The sequence below is a fragment of the Oratosquilla oratoria genome, chromosome 34 (assembly GCF_046742065.1).
Source record: "Oratosquilla oratoria isolate Oo_2021 chromosome 34, ASM4674206v1, whole genome shotgun sequence".
NCBI classification, from domain to species: domain Eukaryota; kingdom Metazoa; phylum Arthropoda; class Malacostraca; order Stomatopoda; family Squillidae; genus Oratosquilla; species Oratosquilla oratoria.
This window is the reverse complement of record NC_134810.1, coordinates 34,829,490-34,855,933: the sequence shown is the minus strand read 5'-3', so window position 1 is coordinate 34,855,933 and position 26,444 is coordinate 34,829,490. Positions and strand designations below refer to the sequence as shown.

Here is a 26,444-nt window from a genome sequence, read left to right as displayed (position 1 = left end):
CATATCATTGTGGAGTTTTGGGTTTATTATGGGGTGACCCTATGGACCAGACTCACACATTTTGTCTGATAGAGGAAATCTCTATTAATAGAGAAATTATGCTACTTTATTATACTGCAACTGTCCCTCCATTATGCTGTCCCCCCACTCTTACTACTTTCCTGTACCAATTATTTGAATATTCATTTCCTTTTTTGCCAAACCCTCTGGTAGAGAAAGAATACTGTCACCAAGTGTTCCCACTTGAGTCATAAAAGGACAAAAATGGGGCAGGGATAGGACTTGGCATCATACTCTCTGTAGCCCCATAGGGGATATTCCTAATAAAAAGCAAAAGAGGGTCTGGGAGAAGTTTTCCAACCAGAACCCTAAGGTTTGGATCTTTTAATGTGGGTGGATTTGGTACAGATGAGAGTAAAAGGGAAGAGATTGGCAGTATGTTTGTGAGACGATGGATGTGTTGGCACTGAGTGAAACTAAGTTGAAAGGAAGGGTGAGTTTGGGATGGTGTCAGGAGTGAAGAGAGGACGAAGAGAAGGGGTGGCTATACTAGAAGTGAAGAGATAGGTAAGTGTGTGGTGGAGTGGAAGGTTTCTTCAAGGTTAATGTGGATGAAGGGGGAAAAAGCTATTGGTATATATATATATATATTTATTATATATATATATAATATATATATATATATATATATAATATATATATATATATACAGAGGTAGCTGCATATTCAAGAATAAGCCAAGAAAAACTTTTAAGCAACAAAGAATTCTTTTATTATCTTTCAGTCATTACATTGTACCAAACTAATCCCTTCAATTCTAGTACAGGCTGTAAGCAAACATTCTGGAACTAAATGTCATGTTGAAGCACAGTTGTGTCTCTTTTGACTGCAAGTAGGAGCTTTACTTCCTCCTACGTGTATTCTGGTCCACCTCTGGCAACTCGCTGACATCTTCTTCCGAACTGCGCTTTGCTGCAACAGAAAATGCATCCTACTTTCATAAGCTATGCAGAAATATTACTACTTATCAGTCCTATAACTGGATGGCTACTGCTGTACATACTTCCTATACCTATTTTCATTCTTAACATTTTAACTCTTCCCACAATATTAATACTTTGTTTGGAAAATTACTAATTTATATGGGGAGAGATGAAGAAATTAAGAATCAATAGTGAGGAATAGACAAAAATATAGTAAAGATGGGGAGGGAAAAAAAATGAAACAAACAGAAACATAAAGAGAAGAGTAGAAGTTGAGCCAAAGCAGAGAATAGGAAGAGAATAAAGATGAAAAACTGTAAAAGAATCGGAGAAGGATGAGAAGAAAAGGAGCCAAAGAAGATACAAAAAAGGAGATGAAGAAATAGAGGCAAAGCAGAGGAGAGGACAGAAAGATTACACACAAAGCAGAAAAGAGGACTGATCAACCAATTACCACAGGTCTGTTGCAGGAGACCCACAGCTTCCGGGTAACCAGCAACAGCCACAGGATCAGCCCATAAGTCACTCAAGCAACAAATATGGGATGGCAGGAGGTTCACCTTCTGGCTGAAATGTTGTAGATAATAGCCTGACAACAATTCACAATTTTCTTGTTGACTTGTTCAAAACAATTATTCATAATGTATACCATAATTACATAAGATATGTACTAGCAGCCATGCAAGATTATAGTGACAACTTCTGATCTACTGCTCTTGCTAATTATCTGTATAGCAAGGGCCTCTTCCACCGTATAGGGGATATAGCCAGCAAAAGAGGGTTTTAAAAGGTCATGAGAACAAATTAAGGATGGATAGGATGGGAAGAAACAGTTCTTCATAAAAATGTATAAATACTTGGAATAGCTTACATGATATAGCCAAAGCTGGAACATTATATGAACTGAAACCTAAATATAATAATTGGAAATCAAAGATATACATTTAAGTTGGAATTGTACATGAATTTGAGGCTAGGCATGATAAACTGAAGAGTAGAAGATGGGACCCAATGAGTGTTGCTCCTTTTCTGTATACTACATTTAGGTAAATACCCATTCCACCTCCATCCACCACCCACTGCATCCCTCTCATCTCAGCTACTTGTGGATGAAATATCATCCTGCCCACCATCCAGGTTGGATGCAATGCAGCAAGCTAGTACATTCACAATTAGGCCACTTTATTTATATAGCAACCCTCCATTCTCATCCTCTCATGGGTAAAAGAGAGAAGACAGGGATGGGTAGGGGTGGGTGTATGCTTTGGCCAGCTACCTCCCTTATAAGGGAGGGAAAAAGCTTCTGACCCAGTCATTGGGCAGGAAACAGGGATGACCCTTATCCACGAGGAGCTAAGATGATAGGGAAACAACATATGGTGGGAGTGGGTGCATGCCTTGGCTGGCTACTTTCCTTATAAGGAGAGATGATAATGAAAAAGGAGGCAGTAAGGTGAAGTTGGCCAGAATATTTTTGAAAGCTGCTAAATGTGGAGGAGGATAGGGAGTATTGGTAGCAGTGGGAGGCGCTAAGAAAATGACAGTGATGGTTGAGGAAAATGGTGGAGAAACAAGAAAAGATGAGGTGCTAGTAGTTATTCAAGTGATGAAAGCAGGTAAGGCACCTGAGTTAGATGGGTGTCACATGGAGTGTCTGAAGAAGGGAGGTACAGTAATAGTGGACTGACTGGTGAGGTTGTTTGAATGTTTATGAGAGGGTTTTAATTGAGAAGATTAGGAGAGGAACAAAGTGGGTTTAGGAAAGGTGTGGATCAGATTTTGTGGTAAGACGTATGTGAGAAAGCTTTAGGAAAAGGTAATGATGTCTTTTGGCCCTTTATGGATTTGTAAAAGGCTTATGACAGAATGCACAGGAAGGCACTGTGGGAGGTTTTGCAGATATATGGGATCAGGGGGAAACTTAAGAGCAGGCAAGAAGTAAAGGTGGGACTGCATCAAGAATGTGTCATGTTTCCATGGCTGTTCAATGTGTACATGGATAGGATGGTGCAGGAGGTAAATGCTACGGTAATGGGTGTGAGATTGGAGATGGTTAAAGAAAACAGAAAAGTGGTGTGTGAACCAGTTATTTGCTGATGACACTGCACTTGTGGCAGGGTCAGAGGGGGTATTAAGGGAGGTAGTGAAGAATTTTGGGAAGGTATGTGAAAGGAGAAAGTTATACGTAAATGTGAGTAAAAGCATGTTCAGCTGTACAAGGGGAAGGGATCGCAAAGAGTTGGAAGCAAGTCTTAAAGAAGACAGGCTGGATAGCTTTAGGCACCTGGGGCCACATGTGGCAGGAAAGGGAGGAGTGGTAGAGGTAAATTTTAGATTGGGAGAAGCAAGTATGTGCCTTGGGGGATTAAAAAATATAATGATAAATAGGCATTTGGAAATGGATGCAAAGATATTATATGAAGGGGTGATTGTGCCAACAGCACTGTATGAGGGAGAGACATGGAATTTAAGAGGCAAAAGGGAAAAGTTTAAACGTGTTTGAGATGAAATGTCCGAGAAGTATGGTAGGGGTTACAAGGATAGAGTGAGAAATGAAGAGGTTAGGAGGAGAGTGGGCATGGAAAAGATGGGAGATATGGCTGATGAAAGAGCAATGGGATGATTTGGACACATGGAATGAAGAAAGATCAGTAAAAGAGGTGTGGAAGGCAGCGGTGGATGGAGTGAACATGAGGGGGTTACCAAGGATGAGATCAATGGATAGGGTGAAAGGGGCATTGAGCAAGAGGGGGATGTCTGATGAGCAAGGAAGGGAGAAGGCAGGAAATAGGGGTGAGTGGAGAATGGCTGTGTGTAGATGATACTGTGATGCAAGGGAGTGGGTGGGAGGACAGGAGGGTTAGGGAGTGGTTATGTATTAATACTTTGATGAAGCCTGAAGGGATTTCTTGTCTTCTATTTTTCTGCATGAGGAGACCAAGAAGGGGGTTGCTGATTAAATGAGTGGCCTTGCTGTGGATTTGCTGTGTCTTGCTGCATTGCTTCTGACCCAGGGCAGTGGGTGGTATACAGGGATGACCCATCATCCATGAAGAGCTAAGATGAGAGGGAGGGAAGGGTGGTGGATGGGAATGGGTATATGCCTTTTGACTTTGGCTACCTCCCAGGTAAAGGGGAAAAAGCCCTTTGTGTATAGTTACCCAAAGACCCCACCAACCAGAATCCTGCAGTCCCACATACGTTAGCATCCCACCAAGGGCATTCCTATACATATCTCTGTTAAGAAATTCTGGTTTGTTCTTCATGTATTAGTTTGGAAAGTCTGTCATAAGTAGCAAGAGGGAAACAATCATTGGCTGTCAACACCTCATGTGAAAAGGTAGAGGAAATTAAGTTTAGGTTGATAAGAAAAAGATCTTCAGCCCATTTTAAGGTCAGTGTCAGCTCATTAAAGCTGCACCTCCAAATAGAGTTGTGTGTGTGTGTTGATAGGTTTTGAAGATGAGCAGCAACAAGATAATTCTTTCTGTCAGGGGCACAACTTACTGGTAGATATTTGGCTTTGGGCCCATCATTAAAATTGACAGGATAATGTTCAATATACTTACAGTCTTCCTTCTTTGGCTTTTTGGCTTTCTTTTCTGCTGCCTTCTTGCGGGATGCAGCAGCAAGAGCTTGACGCTCTCGTAGTCGACGCAAATGGAAGTGGATGAAGTTCCACATCATCCATGCCTGCACCAAACAAACAGCAACTAATGTGTTTACTCTGAAAAACAAACAAGGTCACTTAGCACTTATGGTTATGTGATGACGATATGGTTCAGCACAGACTGGAGGAAGAGGTATCAAAAAGGGCGAGGTGGTACAAGGCAGTCACAGACTACGAGCCCCTTGTACTTCCTCACTCCACACCAAGAAAAGTGGAAACTGCTCTTCCGTCTGCAACTGGAGGACCGTTATTACTGGCAAATCAAGAACAACCTAACAGCAGGAGAAAGAAGATACCATCACTGCAGCCACCCTAGATCACTACCTCAAGCATTGCCTCGCAACTGCTTTTCTGAGGAGAGGGCCTCCGACAACATCTGAGGGTCTTGTGCACCGCCTATGCAGCCACTTAGTCAATATGAACTGCGTCGGCTGGTAGAGTGTCAGCCCCCCCCCTTTAAATATTATATTCAATATATTACACATTTTATTAATTGTACACACCGTTCATGTCAGGAAGGGTGCATTCACCGGGATGTGCATACGTATATCACATAGGTATGCAGATCTAGTGAATGTATGAGTGGGTGTGGCCAAAGCCACATACACTCATACATTGAATCACCCTCCAAATGGGCTCACCCTAAAAGCCCATGGGAATATTATTCCCAAATTAAACACACACACTTAATGTCACAAACTCCCCCCTATTGGGAGACTAAGACAGTGCCCCTTGCATAGGACTTTAATGAACCATGCCCTTGGTTCAATTTCAATGGTGGCAGGGTTCGAACTGCCATCCCCTCGACCTTTGCCACAAGTAACAATGCCTTAATCCACTAGGCCAGCGGTTATACTTTCTCAAAACTTGTGATAGGAAATAATGAGAATTAATGGTTATGAAAGTAGTTTCAGAAAACAAGACAATATCATGAAAGCAAAAGCAGAACTGTAAGAACTCAAAATATAGAGTAGAGCAATTATTCTACATGAAGACTTACAGCAACATGACATTCCCTAACATTCAAAATACATATACAAATACCAAAAGTCCTTTCCCCCTTTATAAGAGAGCTGGTCTAGTTAAGGCATACACATACATACATACATATACCAAAGGCTTTTTCCCCCTTACAAGGGAGGTAGCCAAAAAGAAAAAGGCATACAACCACCAAATAATACATTCTAAATACTAAAAATCTATCCTATATTTGCCACAACTGGTCCTACAAGTTCTATAGGCCTATGATACCTAATGGTACCTGAATATTGCAAGGAAATATAACTAGGACAAAAAGAATTCTGCCATGTTTCTTGTGAGTGCCATAAAGCTGAATGAACAAGACAGTGAAAGGACCAGCTATCCTCCAGTCTGTATTTTTCTCCTACAAAATTCAAGGTATAAGAGGGTCCAGTAGTTAAATTTATGGATATTGCATAGATAAGAGTAAAAGGGAAGACACTGACAATACATTTATGATGAGAAATATGTTAGCATGTGAAACTAGGTTGAAAGGGAGGAGATAGACTGAGAGTCTGATGTGGAGAGTGTTAGGAGTGATGAGTTAGGAAGGGGGGCAAGGTGGCTCTACTGTTAAGTGATGAGATACGAAAATGTGCGATGGAATTGAGAGAAATGTGTGAAGATGTTGTGAGAGGGTGAAATTGGTATGGGAGATATGCATTTTTGCAAGTGCATATGGTCCTGATAATAAATGTGAAAAGGAAAGGGAGCTTTTTTGGATCAATTTAATTTTGAGTGTATGGAATTTTGGGAGGAATGTAAATGTAGTGGTGCTGGAGGATCTCAAAGCTAGAGTAGGAGAAATGCAAATAGATCGAGGAGTAGGAAGGTTTAGTTGTAATAGTGTATGGCAGTACAAGATGAAATTTCATATGTTACATGGGTGATGATTACTTGTATGCCAATTAGCATTTGTTACTATGCCAGTTTTGTGCTGATATTTTAGTGTTACATATCTCCCTTTTGGTATATGTATATCTATACTGAACACCATCTTCCACAGCCACACCTTTACAATATCCAGAGAACATAATATTTCTCTCTTGACTGACTTATGGTGGTTGTAACCAGGTACCTGGGACCCATGGGTCTCTCCCAAGAGAAACCTAGGGCAACAAATTGATTGATCATCCATGCCAAATGTACCACCACTAACAATGGAGCAAAAAACCAACATAACAATGTCTGAAGAAAGCTGAAAATAGACACTAGTTAACCAACATTCACTAAGGTCCAAGTTTCAATATTAACCCCTTCCATACGGTGCCGCACACGTAGGCGTCATGAGGAGCAAATGGATTCGCGACGCTGCCATATCGGCGTCTTGATTATATTTATTGTAGTCACCCCTGTGTTTTTACATTCTCCCAAATGCGCCCTGAATCCCATTCTCTGTGGTTTTCAAAATTCGCGGGTGAAAGAGAGAACGATCGATACAAGCGGTGACTATATTTTATGATGCGAGTATTATTACGACACGTCATACGGCTGGCATTGGCTGCTGCCCGCGAGATTTAAGTCCCGTACTGAAGTGGTTAACCACTTCCATACGGTGATGCCTACGTAGGCGTCATGAGGAGCAAGTGGGTATGCGATGATGCCGACGTCGGCGTCTTGATTATATTTATTGTAGTCATACCTACGTAACCTCCATTCTCTCTAAACTGGCTTCATCATATTTTCTATGGTTATCAAAATTCACGAGTGAAAGAACAAACGATTGAGCACCGACTTTATTTTTTATAATGCGATTATTATGACGCAACATCGCATGTCGGGCAGCTAATGCTGCCAGACGTGCGATGTGCCCCGGAGTGAAGAGGTTAAAGTTTTCATAAATACTGATGACAGTCATGTGACATAATCACACAATTAGTCTGGAGAAAATGTATAGGGTTTTGCATGAATAGTTATTTGATTAATGAGGCGAGACTAAATATGTTTCACCCTCAACTTTTGTGGCATAGGTTCATGATACTTATCAGAAAATAGGCCCATCTATAAAGGTGTCAAATAAAATCCAAATAAATATATTCCTTACAATTTAACAGTATAACGGAGCATTTCAATCAGACCCAGTACAGGTAGTTCTCGATATATGCGACTTCGATATATGCGAATTCGCGTATATGCGATTCAAGAATTTGCACCACTTTTCGATATGTGCGGGGATATATTCGAAGATATGCGATTTGACCTAAAAAAAAAAAAAAAATAGTCGCGGCCGATTATTTTTTCAAAATACCTATTATATATTTGAAGTTGGTGCGCATAAAGCCGTGTGGTAACACTGGCTGCATCAGCTAGGTAGAGCTGGCATCACTGCGGCGTTATCACAACAACAACACCGGCAGCTGTACAGACGGCATCGTCTTAGGCATCCTTCCTGTTTCATATGCCAAACCATTGTCTTTCTGCAGGTAATTAAGCTTTTTTGATACACAAATTAATTATTTTTTTCACAAACAAATTAATTTTTGATACTTATTACTGCCCCAATTAATTTCGTCAATTTTCACTCTCTGCAAGAATTATCGTTTATTCTCCGCACTGGATAAACTCTAAGCAGTAAGCCTGCCTGTGTATCTCCAGAGCACATCAACAGTCAGTTTAAAGGTCAGATATCAACAGATATACCATTCACTAAAAATCATCGAAAAAGTACTTTTTAAAAGCATACAAATAAAGTTTTTACCTATTACAGAAGAATTTATTCAGAAAATTCACTTTTAATTGCGCCTCGCATACCACTTTTCCGAAGTCTAGCTATTCAGAATAACAATATTGTTTGTTTGGCAACTGTGATGTCATGAACGCGGAATTCCCCGAACCTTTCACGAAGCGCACGGGCGGAATGTTTCGAATAGCAGACGACGCAATGAAATGAAGACAAAACTTTTTTTTGCCAAATTTGATAAGATGTAGATGGTGGAATTATATAGAATACTGTCAGTATGTTTTTTGATGTACATTAAACTGTAAATACAAAAAGTTATGGAAGTCTTGATATCTATCAAGACTTCCATAACTTTTTGTATTTACAGTTTAATGTACATCAAAAAACATACTGACAGTATTCTATATAATTCCACCATCTACATCTTATCAAATTTGGCAAAAAACAGTTTTGTCTTCATTTCATTGCGTCGTCTGCTATTCGAAACATTCCGCCCGTGCGCTTCGTGAAAGGTTCGGGGAATTCCGCGTTCGTGACGTCACAGTTGCCAAACAAACAATATTGTTATTCTGAATATCTAGACTTCGGAAAAGTGGTATGCGAGGCGCAATTAAAGGTGAATTTTCTGAATAAATTCTTCTGTAATAGGTAAAAACTTTATTTGTATGCTTTTAAAAAGTACTTTTTCGAGCAATACGATGATTTTTAGCGAATGGTATATCTGTTGATATCTGACCTTTAAGCGTAGCAAGCAGTCTGAAATGTGAATTGTAAACAGACTGATTTTTCAAACAGCTGAAGAAAATACGCTTGGTGAAATAAGTGATGTTTACGGTAGCGTCTTTTCCCGAGGTTAATACTTACATGCTAAAATGTATGTAAACATATATGAGATGCAGTATGTAAGCCCTTTGCCAAAATAAAATATGTAAAAATCAATCCGAGTTGAGAACGTATCCCCCTTTTTCCCATAGGTTCAATAGTTCGATATATGCGAATTCGTTATATGCGGGGGGTCCGCGGAACGGAACCCCCGCATATAACGAGAACTACCTGTATCTTACCTGACAAGGGGAGAGTTAAAGTTGCCTGTGGCAACATTCAAAGTCTGATCTTCAAGTGTTGCAAGACCATAGTGGAATGTCAGAATTGAGATGATGATGCTGGCAAGTCGAAAGACCACAAACACAACATTCCACATCTTGAAGCCTGTCAAAAAATACGGGATAATGAAGGCACGAGAACAGCAGTAAAGGATAAGATGTCAGGATGGAGAGCAATGACCAATAGTTCCAAAATTGTCAGTGCTAGCACCAATATTATTTCTTATCTATGTCAATGATATGGTGGAAGGTACAAGCTAAGCCAAAATGTTTGCACATGATGCAAAAAAATTATGAAAAGTGGAAGACTGTTGATTGTTGGAAAAAAAAAAAAAAAAAATCTACATTATTTTCACATGGAGCCATGAATAGAAAATTAATTTCTATCTACATACCATGAGCCTTTTCCACCTTATAAGGAAGGTAGCCAAGTCAAAGGCATGTACCTACTCCCACCCATTCCACTCTCCTCCACCACCCTTTCCTCCCTCTCATCTTAGTTCCTCATGGATGATGGGTCATTCCTGTATCCTGCCCATTGCCCTAGGTCAGAAACAATGCAGTAAGACACAGTACATCCACAGTAAGGACACTTCACTTTATCAGTGACCCCCACCCCTCTCCATCCCCTCATGCAGAAAAAGAGGAGATAGGGAGAAATCCCTTTGGGCTGCACCAAAATATCATTCACACATATGCACCCCTACCCCACATCGCCCGCCCCTCCCTTCCTTGCATAACAGTATCATCTATACACAGCCACTCTGCACTCATCCCTATCTCCTCCCTTCTCCCTTCCTTGCTCAGTGCCCCCTTCACCCCACCTATTCATCTCATACTTGGTCATCCCCTTAAATTCACTCCCTCTACCTCTGCTTTCCATACCTCTTACTAATCTTTCTTCACTCATTCTTTCCATGTGTCCAAACTATCCCAATACTCTTTCATGAGCCCTATTATCAAAATTAATTCCAATATAAAAAATGCAATGTGCAGTTGAACCTTGGATAACAAATGCCCCATTTAATGAACAAATCTGTTAATGAACAATTTTTTGTCTGTTAACAAATGATACTTTGGGGTATGAACACACACACACGCCTGTACACAAAATCCCACCAGGTAAGAAGTATTTTGACACGTTTGCCATAATTATTTCGGTTAGTGAACATTTCAGTCTAAGAATGGAGTCACAGAATGGATACTCTTTCATGAGCCCTATTATCAAAATTAATTCCAATATAAAAAATGCAATGTGCAGTTGAACCTTGGATAACAAATGCCCCATTTAATGAACAAATCTGTTAATGAAATTTTTTTTGTCTGTTAACAAATAATACTTTGGGGTATGAACACACACATGCCTGTACACACAATCCCACCAGGTAAGAAGTATTTTGACACGTTTGCCATAATTATTTCGGTTAGTGAACATTTCAGTCTAAGAATGGAGTCACAGAATGGATTAAGTTTTGTTATCCAAGGTTCCACTGTACAGGAAATGGTCAATATCTGCAAAAGACCATATTTGAACTATTCATTAGGAAGTGAATCCACTACAAAATCATTAAAGGAAAATGACTTGGGAGTATTGATAAAAGACAATCTGTCAGCAGGATTATGGGAGAGGCATATAGATTGCTGCAGAAGATTAGAATTTCTTTTCCTTTTATGGATGGAGAGATGACAAACAAACTGAATCCGATCTGTCCATGACTCGAATAGATTTTATGGTATGGACTCCAAACAGAGTGAAGGATTATAAGCAAGACTGAGAGAACACAAAGGGTTGCAACCAAACTGGTTCCCAATCTGACAGACAGATGACGGAGGAAGAAAAAAAAAAAAAAAAATTAAATGATATGAAGAAAGCTTTTATATAGATGTAGGGAATAGCTTAAGATGATATGGCCCAAGCTGGAACAATACACGAATTAAAATCTACACATAACTACAAATTAAAGATACAAGCCAACTTGGAACCATACATGAACTTGACACTGTATAAATTGGAGAATGGAAGGATCCCCACAAGTGTTGCTCCTTTCATGTATACTATAATTAGGTATACAAACATGCATACATACACTTATACATGTACACATACACTGTACTATTCAAAAACTTACCATTGCTTGCTGCAGCACTTTTTTCTGCAAAGTACAGCAGACGGAAAAGATGAAGCAATGCTTCTTCAATAAAACGAAGAATCAAGAGAACCAGACCAACGTGGGTAAAACTGAAAGTGGGTTGAGGAAATACATAAATTTATGAGCTACATTCTTCAGGCTTCTAAGTTCTAGCTATGAAAATGATACAGCATTTACTTATATTACAGGTTAATTTATAAAAAGTAAATAAATGCTAGGGGCTAAAATACAGCTTTATTCAGTTCCTCATCTATGCACAATATTTACTAAAATGTATCAACTACTAGTTGCTATTTCCCTTACTTCAGTAGATATGCTCCTGCAGTGAACACAAAGTAGAGTGTGGCATATTTAATACGGGCTGGCATCTCATCTCTCTTCACCTACAAATGCAAGTAAAAAGATACAAACTTGTAAAATAAATCCTGTACTTCTGGATATGAACAAATACTAAAAATTCTCACATTCCCAAGTGAAGGGGGCTTTGGGGAAGAGGGGAATGTCTGTTGAGGAAGGATGGGAGAGGACAGAAGACGGATGAATGGAGAATGGTTGTATATGGATGATGTTGTGATGCATCAGGTGGAATGGGCTGGGGGATGGGGGTGAGGTAGTATGTGTGAGCAAAATTTGACGCAGCCCGAAGGGATCTCTCCCCGTCTTCTCCTTTTATGCATAGGGGGACGGAGAGGGGGGGTCACTGATTTAATGAAGCAGCCTTGCTGTGGATGTGCTGTGTCTGGCAACACTGCTTCTGACCCAGGGCAGTGGACAAGGTGCAGGGATGACCCGTCATCCAGGAGGTGCTAAGATAAGAGGGAGGGTGGAGGGGTGTGGAGTGTATTCAGGGATGGAATGGGTGGGAGTGATTTTATGCCTTTTCCTTTTTAGCTACCTCCCTTGTAAGGGGGAAAAAGCCTTGGTATATGTATGTATGTATTCCCAAGTAGCCACTACATTCATAAATTTTCAATATTACCAAGGAAATATGGAGCAGATGAGATGAAAAATCACGTTCTCCCTCCTTTTGCTATCTTTGGTAAGCAGGAAAGGGTGTATAATACCAGAGTGAATGGACGAAAGGATGACATGGCTCAAAGGAATGTTTTTATCTACTCCATAAATTATTTTGTTAGAATGAGGACGGGGGAGCATATGAAGTTTTGTGGTATGGCATATGACAAAGTAGACAGGAAGGCACTGTGGGAGGTATTGCAGATATATGGGATAGGAGGAAAGATGTTAAGAGTAGTCAAGATTTTTTACAAGAGTAGTAAAGCCTGTGTTAGAATTAGAAATGGAGAGAGTGAGTGGTTTGAGGTAAAGTTGGGACTTTGCCAGGGACGTGTCATGTCGCCATGGCTGTTCAATTTATACATAGATGTGGTGGTGCGAAAGGCAAGTGCAAGGGTAATGTGCCAGGGATTGGAGATGGTTAAAGAAAATGGGAGATGAGCCAGTTGTTGTTTGCTGACAACACTGCACTTGTAGCAGGATCAGAGGTTAACGAAGTTAGTGATGGAGTCTGGGAAGATGTGCAAAAGAATGAAGTTGAAGATAAATGTGGGTAAAAGTAAGGTGATGAGATTACATGGGGAGAGGATGGCAGGAAATTGTTAGCAAGTATTAAGGGAGTGGCTGGAGGAAGTGGATAGTTTTAGGGACTGGGGGCAAATGCAGCTGGAAAGGGAGGAGTGGAGGTGATGGTAGAATGTAGACTGAGAGCAAGTAAATGCCTTGGGGGATTAAAAAGTGTAATGAAATATAGTTATTTGGAAATGGATGCTTAGAGGAGATTGTATGAAGGAATGATTGTGCCAACAGCACTGTATGGGTCAGAAACATGGAACATAAGAGAGGAAGAGTTCAAATGTACTAGAGATGAAATGCCCAAGAAGTATGGTAGGGGTTACTAGGCTGGATAGAGTGAGAAATGAAGAGGAGAGTGGGGGTGGAAAAGGAGCTGGGAAATGGGGTTAATGAAAGAGTATTAGGATGAGTATTTGGGCACATGGAAAGAATGAGCAAAGAAAAATTAGTAAAAGATGTGTGCAAGGCAGAGGTGGAGGGAGTGAACATGAGGGGGCGACCATGGATGGATGGTGTAAATGGGGCATTGGGAAAGGGGGGATGTCTGTTGAGGAAGGGAGGGAGAAGACAGAATATAGGGTTGAGTGAAGAATGGTTGTGTATGGATGATGCTGTGATGCATGGGAGTGGGTGGGGGATGCAGGAGGGGTGTTAAGGAGTATGTGTGAATGATATTCTGATGCAGCCCTAAGGGATTTCTCCCCAGCTTCTTTTTCTGCATGTGGGGACAGAGAGGGGGGAGTTGCAGATTAAATGAAGTGGCCTTGCTGTGGATGTGCTGTCTTGATGCATTGCTTCTGACCCAGGGCAGTGGGCAAGATGCAGAGATAACCTGTCATCCAGGAGTAGCTAAGAAAAGAGGAAGGGAGGTGTAAATGGAAGTGGAATATGTGGGGATGAAATGGGTGGGAGTGGATTTATGCCTTTGACTTTGGCTACCTCCCTTGTAAGGGGGGGGGGGACCATTAGTGTATGTATGTGCAATGACTCAGCCAACCCCTCCCTTAATATAAAGAAAAGGCCTTTGGTGTGTATACATATGCATGTATGTGTGTTGGGTCCTGTCTCCTCCCTCCTCATCCCCTCAGAGGCACAATAACCCATTCATAAAGTCTTCCCTTTGCATTTATATGGGGATACCCAATGACAAATATCAACACCCCCGCCTCACAACACTTATTTGCTTCCTTTACCTTCCTTTATATCCATCCCCACTACTCTGTTCCCTGCTAAATCCGACCCTAATACCTCAAAATTCTTCACTTCCTCCAACCTCTCTCCTGTAACTTACTTGAAACTTGCCATCACCCTCTCCCTTTGTACATCTTGCACTCACTCACTTCTACCCACATTTACCTTCAGCTTTCTCCTCTCACTTACCCTCCCAAAATCTGACATTAGTTGCCTTAGCTCCTCCTCTGACCCAGCCACAAGTACATACATACATATACCAAAGGCTTTTTCCCCCCTTACAAGGTAGGTAGCCAAAAAGAAAAAGGAATAATAACCATTCCCACTCATTCCATCCCAAATACACTCCACTCCCCTCCACCCTCCCTCTTATCTTGGCACCTCCTGGATGATGGGTCATCCCTGCATCTTGTCCACTGCCCTGGGTCAGAGGCAGTGTCACAAGACACAGCACAAGTACAGTGTCATACACAAATAATTGGCTCACCTCCTGCTTTCCTCCACTCTAACAACTCCAAGCCCTTGCATTTACCTCTCGTACTACCTAATCCATGGACATAGACAAGTGTGGTGACATTACAAATCCCTGGCTATTCCCCATCTTCACTTCAAACCACTCACTCTCACCATTTCCAACCCTAACACAAACTCTACTACAAATGTGGGGCTGTGCAATATATATTATTGTATATGATGCAACTAAAACAAGAAACTTACTGCAACAGGGTTAAGAAATACTGAATTAACCTACAACCTTGAATACTGAAGCTTTCAAATGTAATGTACCCCTCTGATGGATGGCTACTTGCTAGAAAATGGCAAATTAATCTTGATCCAAGAGTTCACCTACCTTTTGGAAGTAGAGTTCTGGGAAGCAGTGTAACCAGTAAGAAAGTTGAATGATGAAAAAGAACTTGAGCATAAATGACATTTGTGCATGGCTTTCTGGATAACCTATCCATAAAGCTGATATCTCTGATAGCATGTTGTCTCTGTTGAGAAAATCATACATTACTGTTTGAATACAAAAAAAATCTACAGCTATCTGTACGATATAGAAATTGAACATTTCAAAGAAATATATTTTTAGATTCCTGCAACCATATACAGCAAGTGTATACTTTGACTGAGGACACATCCTTGCCTTGTATAGGAAAAGGGCCTTTGGTAAACATTTTCATAAATTTTTATTTTTCTTCTCTTCCGTCAATTTCATCATCATTACCTTCCCCCCTTCTTCCCTACTCTCCTCCATGCATTTTCCATTCCTGTCATGCACTGGCACATCCACTGCCCCTACTTATCTTTTTTGACATTCACAATATCTTGTTCAGTTTTACTCTCTACTACATATGCCCATCTTGCAGAATCACCACATGCAGGTATCAGTATATTGGTCCCTACACACAAATATATACCAAAAGGCCATTTCTCCCTCATAAGGAGGGTAGCCACAGGCATAGACCCACCTTTCAGAGGGAATAATACATCTTAATACATTTTGTTAGAGGTCAATTCTGAAAACTCCAGATTAAATATATACCTAATGGCTATATAAAAAAGCAAATATCAAAATTATTGCAAGACTCACTTGACAATAATATTAATACCCCATGCAGCAGATACTGCTGAGAAGATAAGAAGTTGTCCAGACTCGTTGAATTTACTGTGCTTGGTTTTACTAAGATGCAGCTTACGGTTGATTTTCTGTATTAAAAGAATTAAAACATTAGACAACTTCAACAGCAAATAAAATACAAATTATACTTTTTACTCATTGTTGCCTAGGTAAGGCAAGAACAATGCAATGCAAGACAAAGTGTTCAGTGTCTTGTGTGATGATTACATCTAAAGCAGTTTGCACATGGCTAGGTCTATTCTGTGTTGGTACTGTTTAAATATGGGTGGTGATCCACATGTAGTTATGCCAGTGTGGTTCTTGCTGGTCACTGGAGGGATTTCTCTGTAAGGCAGACGTCTGGTCTTGGTGTGCTTGTTTTGTGATCCGAGTGTGTATATGGATATATTAGATGAAGCTAGTTGTAGGACTTGTAGATATGTAGTATGCTGCCAGTTGGCAGAGCTTGTGTTATATCATGGGATGGATGTGTAGAATGGAGGGTTCTTTTTACTTAACTATGTGCCTCTTTACTTCACTTTTTTTTTTTAGGAATGTTCCCTTTGGGGCTACAGGTAACTGGACTCTTGATCCCATCCCCCATCCAGTTTTTTGTTACCTTTTACGAAAGTGGGAAGACTTGGTGGTAGCATTCTTTTCCCCCACCACCAAGATGAAAGGGAGGGAGGAGGGTGGAGCGGAGTGGAATATGTAGGGGATGGAATGGATGGGAGTGGTTTCTATGCCTTTTTCTTTTTGGCAACCCCCAGTGTAAGGGGGAAAAAGCCTTTGATATATGTATGTATGCACATGCCTCTTACTTTAATGCACTGTTCTACGGGGACAATTTTGGTTTCAGGAAGTAGCATCAGGACATTTAGTTTTGTGCAGTTTGTAGGGTGCATGTCTATTTTCTTGATTGTTGGGAAACATGCCATGGAGGTATAGTCAAGCGTGGTTTTTAAGAAATGTTCATTGATTAAATTTCTTCCTGCTGACCAAAACATGTGTTTGCCACTGATTTTGGTACAATGATGCCTATGTAGGTATCAAGAAGTGCAAGTGGGTACACGGGGATGCTAGCATTGGAGTCTTTATTATACTTTTTTTTTTGTAGTTGTGACTTCATATTTTATAATGCGAGTAGTGTGATATGACACTACATGTGACAGCCAATGCTGCACATGAGAATTTGACTCTTACTAAAGTGGTTAATTGGCAGCATTACAGCATATTGCTCAAGTGTTTATCTCAGTGAATCTTAAAACTTTAAACTGTTCTACATTACACTGCCTCTGCAGAAAGATTATTCTATTCATTGACTCTACTTACATCAAGGACATATTCCTGTATGATGGCATGCATAACAATAGAGATGAGGCAGTAGAAAAAGACTGCTGCAATGTCTTTCTTGCCATAAGTGTAAAGAATATTCTCACTGGTTTCGAGATCGGTTGAGTTGTGCTGCACAGCAATGAACACTGAGGCTAATGGAGCAGTGGCCTGTAAAAAAAAAAATGTATGTATAAATATACAAGCATTATAAAGACACTACACTAATTTAATATTATCTACATAATGCACATCTACTTGCTAATGTTCATCTTATGAGATGGATGTCATTGATAACCATTTCCTCAATGGCCATCTTCAAAACCTGTCAACACTCATATCCATTTGTAGGTGCTGTCCAGGGAGAGGCTGGCATTCAATTTCTGGACTAGACTCAAGATCTCTATAAATGTTAACTGTATATTATCCACTTTTCCACGTAAGTTGATAATTGGCGATACTAGTTCACAATAAATTGCAGTCATAGCCTTTAGAAAATTTACCTGTTTTTTTGTACATTATGTATGGTTATTAAACTTGTTTAGTGTCTGACAGCACATTTATTAACTGACCATAATTATGGATCGTCCAAGTGCACAGGACATCCTAACTATTCCACAACCCATATCAGAAAAGATGCACATATGTTCATATTTTTAAACAGTAGGTGCTATAAGTAACAAATTGCGTTGCAAACTCAGTTTGATCCAAAATCATGAAGTTTTGTGATACTGCAACTATGTTGAGCCATCCAGACTAGTATATGACAGACAGACAATGCCAAACATGAGAGCACCATTTTAACCACTATGTTCTACATTCACAAACTTATCTTGTTCACTACTGCTTACTCAATGATTGATGATTAAGTTTAGCGTCATGAATCCTCCCTCTCAGAGATGGCCAGTGACCCATTATGGAGAAATTTTTCAAGCAGGGAACTGCTAACTGCCTTTACACCTGTCTCACCAAAAATAGCTACCAGATAGCAAGCATATCAAATGTTTACTTAGCATCTTATTAAAGTATTTAACTCACAAGGGACTTTGTTTACTTTTTGGTTCAGAATTAATTTCAACATTTCCCTAGAGCCTAGACCTTTGGGATGGTAGAAATCTCATACTGAGATGAACTACTAAAATACTTGCATTCTTTGAAAATATTAGCAGTTGTTACATTACTCAACTACCATATATTTTGTACAAATAGAATTCATAATAGCTTCAAAGGTGTATATATATATATACACCAAAAGGATTTTTCCCATTCACAATGGAGGTAGCCATCCATGGCATGCACCCATTTGTTTCCCATTTAAAAAAATTCTTGGCTCCTTGTGAATGAAATGCCATCCCTGTCCCCTGCCCTACCTGGGTCAGAAGCAATGCTGAAGACAGAACAGGGCCCAGCAGCCAAGCTGGTTTACTCCCACTGCTTCATTTACATGGCAGTTCTCTATGGGATGTGCCAGTTTATCGGCCATTCACATCTGTTTCTTATCCTCTCCATTTCCTGCTCATCAGACATTCCCCTTCACCCAAAACCCCCATCCATCCCACTGCTTTCCCCTCAAGTTCACTCCATTCACCCTTTCTTGACTTTGTCTTTCCATGCACCCATATCATCTCTATATTCTTTCAACACTATCTCCACCTCCTTTTCCACCCCTACTCTTCAATTCACCTCATTTCTCACTTCATCTATCCTCGTAATGCCCACCATAATTCTCCAACATATCTAATTTTCTCCTCTCTGCCTCCCTTACATCCCAAGACCTTACCTCATACAGTGTTGTAGGCACAATGATCTCATCATATAGTGTTCTCTTGGCATCCATCCCTAGATAAGTTCTTATGACATTTAATTCCCCCCAGGACATTTACTTGCTTCCTTCACACTATAGTTTACTTCCACTCCCTACTACATTTGCCCCTAAACACTTAAAATTATCCACTTCCTCTAGCCTCTCTCCTTTAAGATTTACCTCCAAATCACAGTCTCTCATCCCTCTTACATCTCATCTTACTTTTATGCACATTTACTCTAAACTTTCTTCTATCACATACCTTCCTGATGTTAAAAGCAAAGGCGATTGAAACAATATATGGGGTGTGGATTGATTTTCTCTACTTCACACCATAAATAACCTACAATCAGGTAGGTTGTTACCGATTGCAGGTCACTGATGTTGAGGTATTGCTCTTTATACCATTTATGGTTTTCCAAACTATACTCATTAATTTTCATTATCTCACTATTGTTAGTAGGAAAAATAAAGTGATTGTTAGATGGAGTGACTGAAAATATAGTCAGTCTCGGTCACTTCCTCACCCTACACTTCACCCTTTGAGGTGATAAGGTGGCAGTTCATTTTAGTTCCCATTTTCAAATCAGATTTTGAAACATTTCCCCCCTCTTAGGTAGGAGATATGATGTAGGGGGCTGCAAAATCCTCGAATGGGATTCACTGCGAATAAGGATACCCTGACCCCATGCAGTGACACTAATGACATCAATTTCAGTTCACTTGCCTCGCACACACTTTGAAACAAGAACCTTTAGTCAGATGTGTAAACCCTAGCATAATTGCAAGACTGCTGCAACATGACTCATGAGTACAATCACAAGGAATGATACTTGACAAATGTTCGATCACTTGGCCGTTTGTGACTCCAACGGTGAGCAAGTATATCACTGACCATTCACCTTCATTTCCAACTTTATGAACAATATCATGCTACTCTAAATATATTTCATATATGTGGTGTTGAGATAGCTAGTAGAAACTGGTGTATATATATATGAATATAGTATTAAGCTATGGCAATCTTGATACATCATATTATATGTACGATTTGGAGTAATAATAGCATTAAGAAGTCCTGCCTTGTGGGAAAGTTGATAGAAGTTATTTCACCTAGAAATTTACTACATACTGTACCAACTTGCAGCATGTGTACAGCTGTAATTTCTTTTTTACAATACTCCTGGATTAGTTGTCCCATCCTAAAACACAGTTTGCTTCCAACCTTCCTATGCTAAACACAGCAAAATAAGTGAACCTGGTTTTCATATACAAGGAAGTGCTGAAAATTTATTTTCCCATATTTAGCGTTGAAGGACAGTAGCATCATATTCTAGCAACTTTCCCTTCAACATGAACTTTCACCTTTTTTTTCTGATTTGCTAATAAGAATGCTTTCAGAAGAAATTTTCTATTCACAAATATTTATGACAAAATATAAAGCAATTGATATGAAGGTTAACCAAATTGAATGCAAGAATATTACAAGGAACTTCAACATTAATATGACAGCTTTGAGGACAAATAGTTTCCCTGAGCATGAAAATTTCAACAATAGGCGACTGTAATAATCTACAGCATTTACTTTGTTTGGATGTAGGAAAGAAAAACATAACTGGTCCTCCAGTCTTTTTTGGTATACTTTCTCTTCTTACACAGCTCCAATATTTTCAAAGGATCATCACTCACAAGGTTCATATATTCCTACGTTTTACAGTAGATTCAACGAGAAATATTTACGTTATACAGGTCACCTAGGATAATGTAAAATGGGCAAAAACATGGTCATCACGATTTAATTTCTCCTGGTCTGGCGCGTACGCGACTGTATGCCGTCCCGGTACATATTGCATCAACTACATTCGAAAACAGATGGGAGGGATAAAATAAAAACTAAGTACCTGAGCTTATTTACACAAAACATGTATCGTACGAGTCTGTATAAGTGGAAGTTTTATGAATCAATGAGCATTTACACGTCGGTTGAAATGCGAAACATTCTCTATTTACAAATCTGCTCCTGTCAAAACAGGCTGACAGTTAAACAAAATGTTTGGAGAAAAATCACTGTATTTTAGTTACCTGGAATATCAAGCCTAATACGAATACCATGGCGATACATGACACAATGTCTGCATGATTCTGAATCACAAATTCGTGACTCAAAATGGGTGGATTCTTATTCGACCTTCTAATTCCTTTCAGCGCCATTGCTACTTGGCTCCTCAGTGTCCGCTATTTCAACTGTGACTGGGACTTGTTTTTGAGAGAGTGGTGTTGTCTGAGAACACGATGGTGGTTTACTTTGGAAAATTGTGTTTATTGTTTTCGTTTATCAAAATCCACTTTTCAGTACATATTAAAGTAATATTGATTGATAAAAAATACAGATAAATTCATATAATTTCGATATAACGTGAAAATATATACTAATGATTATATTCCAAAGTAAACCACATCTGGGTTGCCGGAAATACGTGGCACCTCAAATTCGAAAAAAAACATGTATTTACATTTTGTAATGTTAAAAAATTCACTGTGGCTGATGATGTATTTCCAGTCCAAGCTATTTAACATGAGTGAATTCACGAGCATCTTGGTTAATACCCCTACTAACCCAGATACAAATCGAAATACGAGTGATTGTTTTTTAACAAACTTATGGGCATGGTATAGAAAGCATACTATTTAATATATTAAAATCTAATTTTTAAATAGATGTATAATCAGGAAGAAGAATATGACTATTTCAATACCGTAGTGTAACAGATGTGAAAGGTGTGTAGTGAAAAATCTTTGCCTTATAGGTAATGGATTTTTTTTTTATTGTAGCAAGGTACGTACACCTTCAAAGGCAAACAAAATTAAACAGATCGCGCGGTCACCTAGATTAGGCCTCCCGTTGAGCACTCCGCCCTAATAGTCATTGGGTTGCTTGTCATATAGAATTCAACCATCGCATAAAAATGCTTTAGCTGTTCTTATGAAATGGGGGTAGCCAAGCAAGGCGCGCGCCCATCCCACATCCATCTAACACCCATTTATTTCCCTTCTATCTTAGTTCCTTGGGGAGAAGGGTCATCCTACCCGGGCTAGCTATGCAGCAAGACAGCACCCACAAGCAGGCCCCACAGCCAAAGCTGGTTTACCTCCACCACTTCATTGATAAGGCGACCTTCCCTCTCCGTCCCCTCATGAGTTAATAGGGAAGACGAGGGGAAATTCATGATCCTGTCAATTTATCGTCCATTCACAGTCATTCTCCCCTCATACTTTATCTCCCGCCTTCTCCCTTCTCTGCTAGACAGACATTCCCCCCGTGTTCAAAGCCCCCCTTTCACCCCACCCATCCATCTCATTCTCGATTTCCCCTCTCAAGTTCTCCCCATCCACCTCTGCCTTCCACACTTTTGCTATTTTTTTTTTCAATCATTCTTTCCATATGCCTAAACCATCCCAATATACTTCCATCATTAACCCGATCCTCCAGCTCACTTTCTACCCTTGCTCTCCTCATCATCTAATTTCTCATACTATCCGTCCTCGTAAACCTCAACACAATTTCCAAACACTTCATCTCAATCACATATAATTTTCTCCTTTCTGCCAACCTGACATTCCAAATTTCTGTCCCATACAGTGCTGTATACTTCTCAAGACAGTTTTCATTTCCCTAAGACATTTATTTGCGTCCCTCACAACACTTTACCTCCACTTCCATTCTTCCATTTGCAGTTACTTGCGACTCTAAATACTTAGAAATATCCACCTCCACTAATTTCTTTTAAGATTTACCTCCAACCCACTGCTCTCTTCACCCTTGTACATCTCATCGCCTTACTTTCACCCTCATTTACTTTTAACTTTCTCCATCACTGCCTTAGACCATCCTCTAACAGTCTAACCCAACCACAAGTGCAGTCCCAACAGTAAACAACAAACGACTCACCTCCCACTTCCCTCCAGTCTCTCTAAACATCTCCAATCCCCTGCCCATCACCCTAGCATTTACCTCCCATACCACCCCATCCATGTAAACATTGAACAATTATGGTAACATTACACAAACCTGGCACCTCTACCCTCACCTTAAACCTTTCACTCCTACTATTCCCAACCTTGGCATAAGCTCTACTCTTCACACAAAATCTTTTGATGGTCCTTTACAGTCTTCCCACTATTCCATACATCTGCAACACATCCCACAATGCCTTCCTGTCGACACTGTCATAAGCCTTCTTCAGATCCATAACCCCCAAGAAAAAAATAATACTTTTTGTCAAAAACCTCTGACATATTTGCCTTACCACAACAAATTGATCCATACACCTTTTACCTATCCTAAACCCTCACCGTTCGTCGCCAGTTACCCCGTTTCTCTTCTAATCCTATTATTGATGGATCGCTACTTGTTAGAATTTGAAAAGAACTCGTGCCTCTTCACTTGGACCATCCCCCATCACCTTTCTTCCAGGTCGGTTAATTCCTTCTTATATGTATAATCTCTTTTGTTGATGGAGTGTTGCTGTATACGTCAAATGCAACGATTACAAATGGACTCTACTTGTTCCTAATGTAGTCAGAGTAGCTCTGTGCAGTTGCATTGTATATCTTGCCAGTGTCCCAAGTTATTCTCTGTAGCAAGGCACCTCCATCTAGAACATAGTCCTTGGGACCATCCACTGCAGTCGCCACATCCCATATCGGCTTAGCCACCTGTGGCTTGCTTGCAGGTAGAAACATTTCTTGTTTCAGACAGTGCGGGTGGATATCCACAAAGTGCATACTCTAAAGCCTCAGGTAGTTGTTCAGTCTGTGTTCCTGCAATCAATAACCTCAGGCAGAGTAACTGAGGGTCTATTTTAACGGTTTCCTCATCGTTTAGTTTGACAGTCGATTATGAATCCATGAGAATTGTCTGAGATTACTTCTTGAAGGAAAATCTAATCCCCTTTTCTCCTTCCATCTTCTTCAGAATACTACGACCTACTTCCTATATTGGCAACATTTGCAGATGCGTTGGTTGTAACGCCATTATGTTAACCAGTCCCTCACTTCCTTGGAATGGGTTCCTAAGTTCTACAGTAGTAGGTTCAGAATCCCCAACGTGCCAAATAAGCCCCTTCAGACATGGGGGTTGTAGGTCGTTGTGTTGTTCACTGGTCTCATAGTTTTCGCCATTTTGTCAGTTGTTGCATCGCAAGGTTCGCTTTAGATGTAACGTGAATTCAGGGTTGGGTCTAAGTACACATAGTATTTGCACTTGGATTTAAGTACAATTTTTCATGTAATTGTACTTAGTTTAAAATTTCAATGGTATTTGTATTTGTACTTAGACCGAAAGTACAGTACTTGAAAAATACAAAGTACATTCAAGTGTATTGTATTTAATCAAAAGTTATATACTCTAAATAGATTCTAGCTAACTTTGTAATGATACTATTGGGTAAGTGCACTTATTTAGTCATAAAATACCGGGTATGATATTAATGTAGAACAAGGAACATCAAATTTAGTTTTGTTGTTTGAGAAATATATGGATACTCTTGTATTCGCACCATAGGGAATATTACATATTCAAGTTATTCATAAAGTATATGTTCTTGTTACGCAATTCTGTGATAAAAGCAATGATGTGCTAAAATGAAGGTAAAAATTCCACTTTTTAACAGTGTACTCATCAATGTGTATACACGAAAACTACTAACTTTCGTGTTTTACGAATCTGGGACAGGATTTTATCACATAAAGTATTTGTACTTAATTACAGTGGCATTTACTTACACTTGGACTTAAGTACATAGCAAAATCACTGTACTTGTACTTGAAAAGTATCCAGGTACTTAGACTTGGACTTCAGTACAGTCGCCTGTACTTGTCGCTTATCGCATAAATGTCTGTTCAATTACGAGGTCAGCTGAGACTCCTGCCCAGAATTCATCAAACCTGTGGACAACCTGGGGGCCGTCTTCAATAAAACACTTATGAATTCATGGATGATTCTTCATCAACTGACCCATTTTCTACAAACAGACATTCAAGGAATTGACGTACAGGTTGTGGCCAACAGAGGCGAGAAATGGCATAATTTTTCTCAATGTACCAAGATGAAACAATCAATTTCCCGTTCTTTCAGGTAATAGATTCCGGACAAGGTACAGTATCTACATATATTGCAATTCGGCCACCTCTAAGTTGTAATATCGCATTTTCAGTGCATTCATCTATCAGTTTTAAACATCCGGACTCCTCCAACTTCACTGCAGCTCCTGATACAACTCCGCTGCCTCCATCAGTATATCTGCGTGTTCACTGTCAATTCCATCAGGCTCTGTATCCTTTGATGGTAGTTTTAAGTCTAAAGTATTTTATGATGATATTGTGTTTAGGGCCCTATCAACTGTGAAAAGTCCTCGAACAGCACGTGCAACAGCTTTTCCATTCAATATATTTGGTACAGCATCCTCAGCGCAAAGCTCAATCAACTCTTCAAGGCCGGATCCAGACATCACATGCCATGTGCAGCCGAGGAAGCTTATGAGAATATGGAAACTGAATCGGACAAGAAATAATGGTCTCAAACTGACAGGAAATAAATTTATTTTGGAAGTGGGTAGAAACAACTTCGCCAACCGTGTAGTTAATAAATGGAATAAACTTCGTGCAGTGTAATGTGGTTCGGTTTGAAGCTTTGAGATTCGTTTAGATAAACAAGATCCTGTAAAGTATGCCATTTATTTTACATTATTTGTTTATTTGTTTGGTATTATTTTTGTTTGTTTATTATTATTGATTTGGTTATTTATAATTATCTCCATTTATTATTATATAATATTTACCTGTTTATTATTTACCCTTACCTATTTATTTATTTTGTTTATTATTATTTATATTATCACGGAGGAGAAATAAGGAAGGATGAAGTGAAGGCAGTTGTTAAGATGATGAGAGCAGGTAAGGCAGCTGGTCTGGATGGATGTCATGCAGAATGTCTGAAAAAAGGAGGTAAGTGATGGTGGACTAGCTGGTGAGGTTATTTAATGTATGTTTAAGAGAGGGTAGAGTGCCGGAGGACTGGAGGAATGCCTGCATAGTTCCACGTTACAAAGGAAAAAGAGACAAGTGTGAGTGTAGTAGTTTCAGAGGGATTAGCTTAAGTGTAACTAGGAAGACTTATGGAAGGGTCTTGATTGAGAGGATTTGGAGAGGAATAGAGGGAGTAATTGGTGAGGAACAGTGTTAGTTTAGGACAGTTAGAGGTTGCATAGACCAGATTTTTGTGGTAAGACAGATATGTGAGAAA

The 26,444-nt window shown here is 39.7% G+C and overlaps 1 protein-coding gene across 2 annotated transcripts; it reads right to left on the bottom strand.

Moving 5' to 3' along the window:
• Positions 1-755: 755 nt before the first annotated feature.
• TRAM (translocating chain-associated membrane protein 1) lies at positions 756-21,436 on the bottom strand. 2 transcript variants are annotated; one of them, XM_076173371.1, is made up of 9 exons: positions 21,224-21,436; positions 17,338-17,508; positions 15,979-16,094; positions 15,238-15,379; positions 11,910-11,989; positions 11,586-11,695; positions 9,418-9,562; positions 4,553-4,710; positions 756-991 (listed from the first exon to the last, which is right to left on the bottom strand). In XM_076173371.1, coding segments are annotated over exons 1-9 (1,053 nt in total). In that variant the 5' UTR covers positions 21,353-21,436; the 3' UTR covers positions 756-989. The 2 variants fall into 2 exon arrangements, with proteins under 2 accessions (XP_076029486.1, XP_076029485.1); XM_076173370.1 differs by having other exon boundaries at positions 756-972.
• Positions 21,437-26,444: the final 5,008 nt, after the last annotated feature.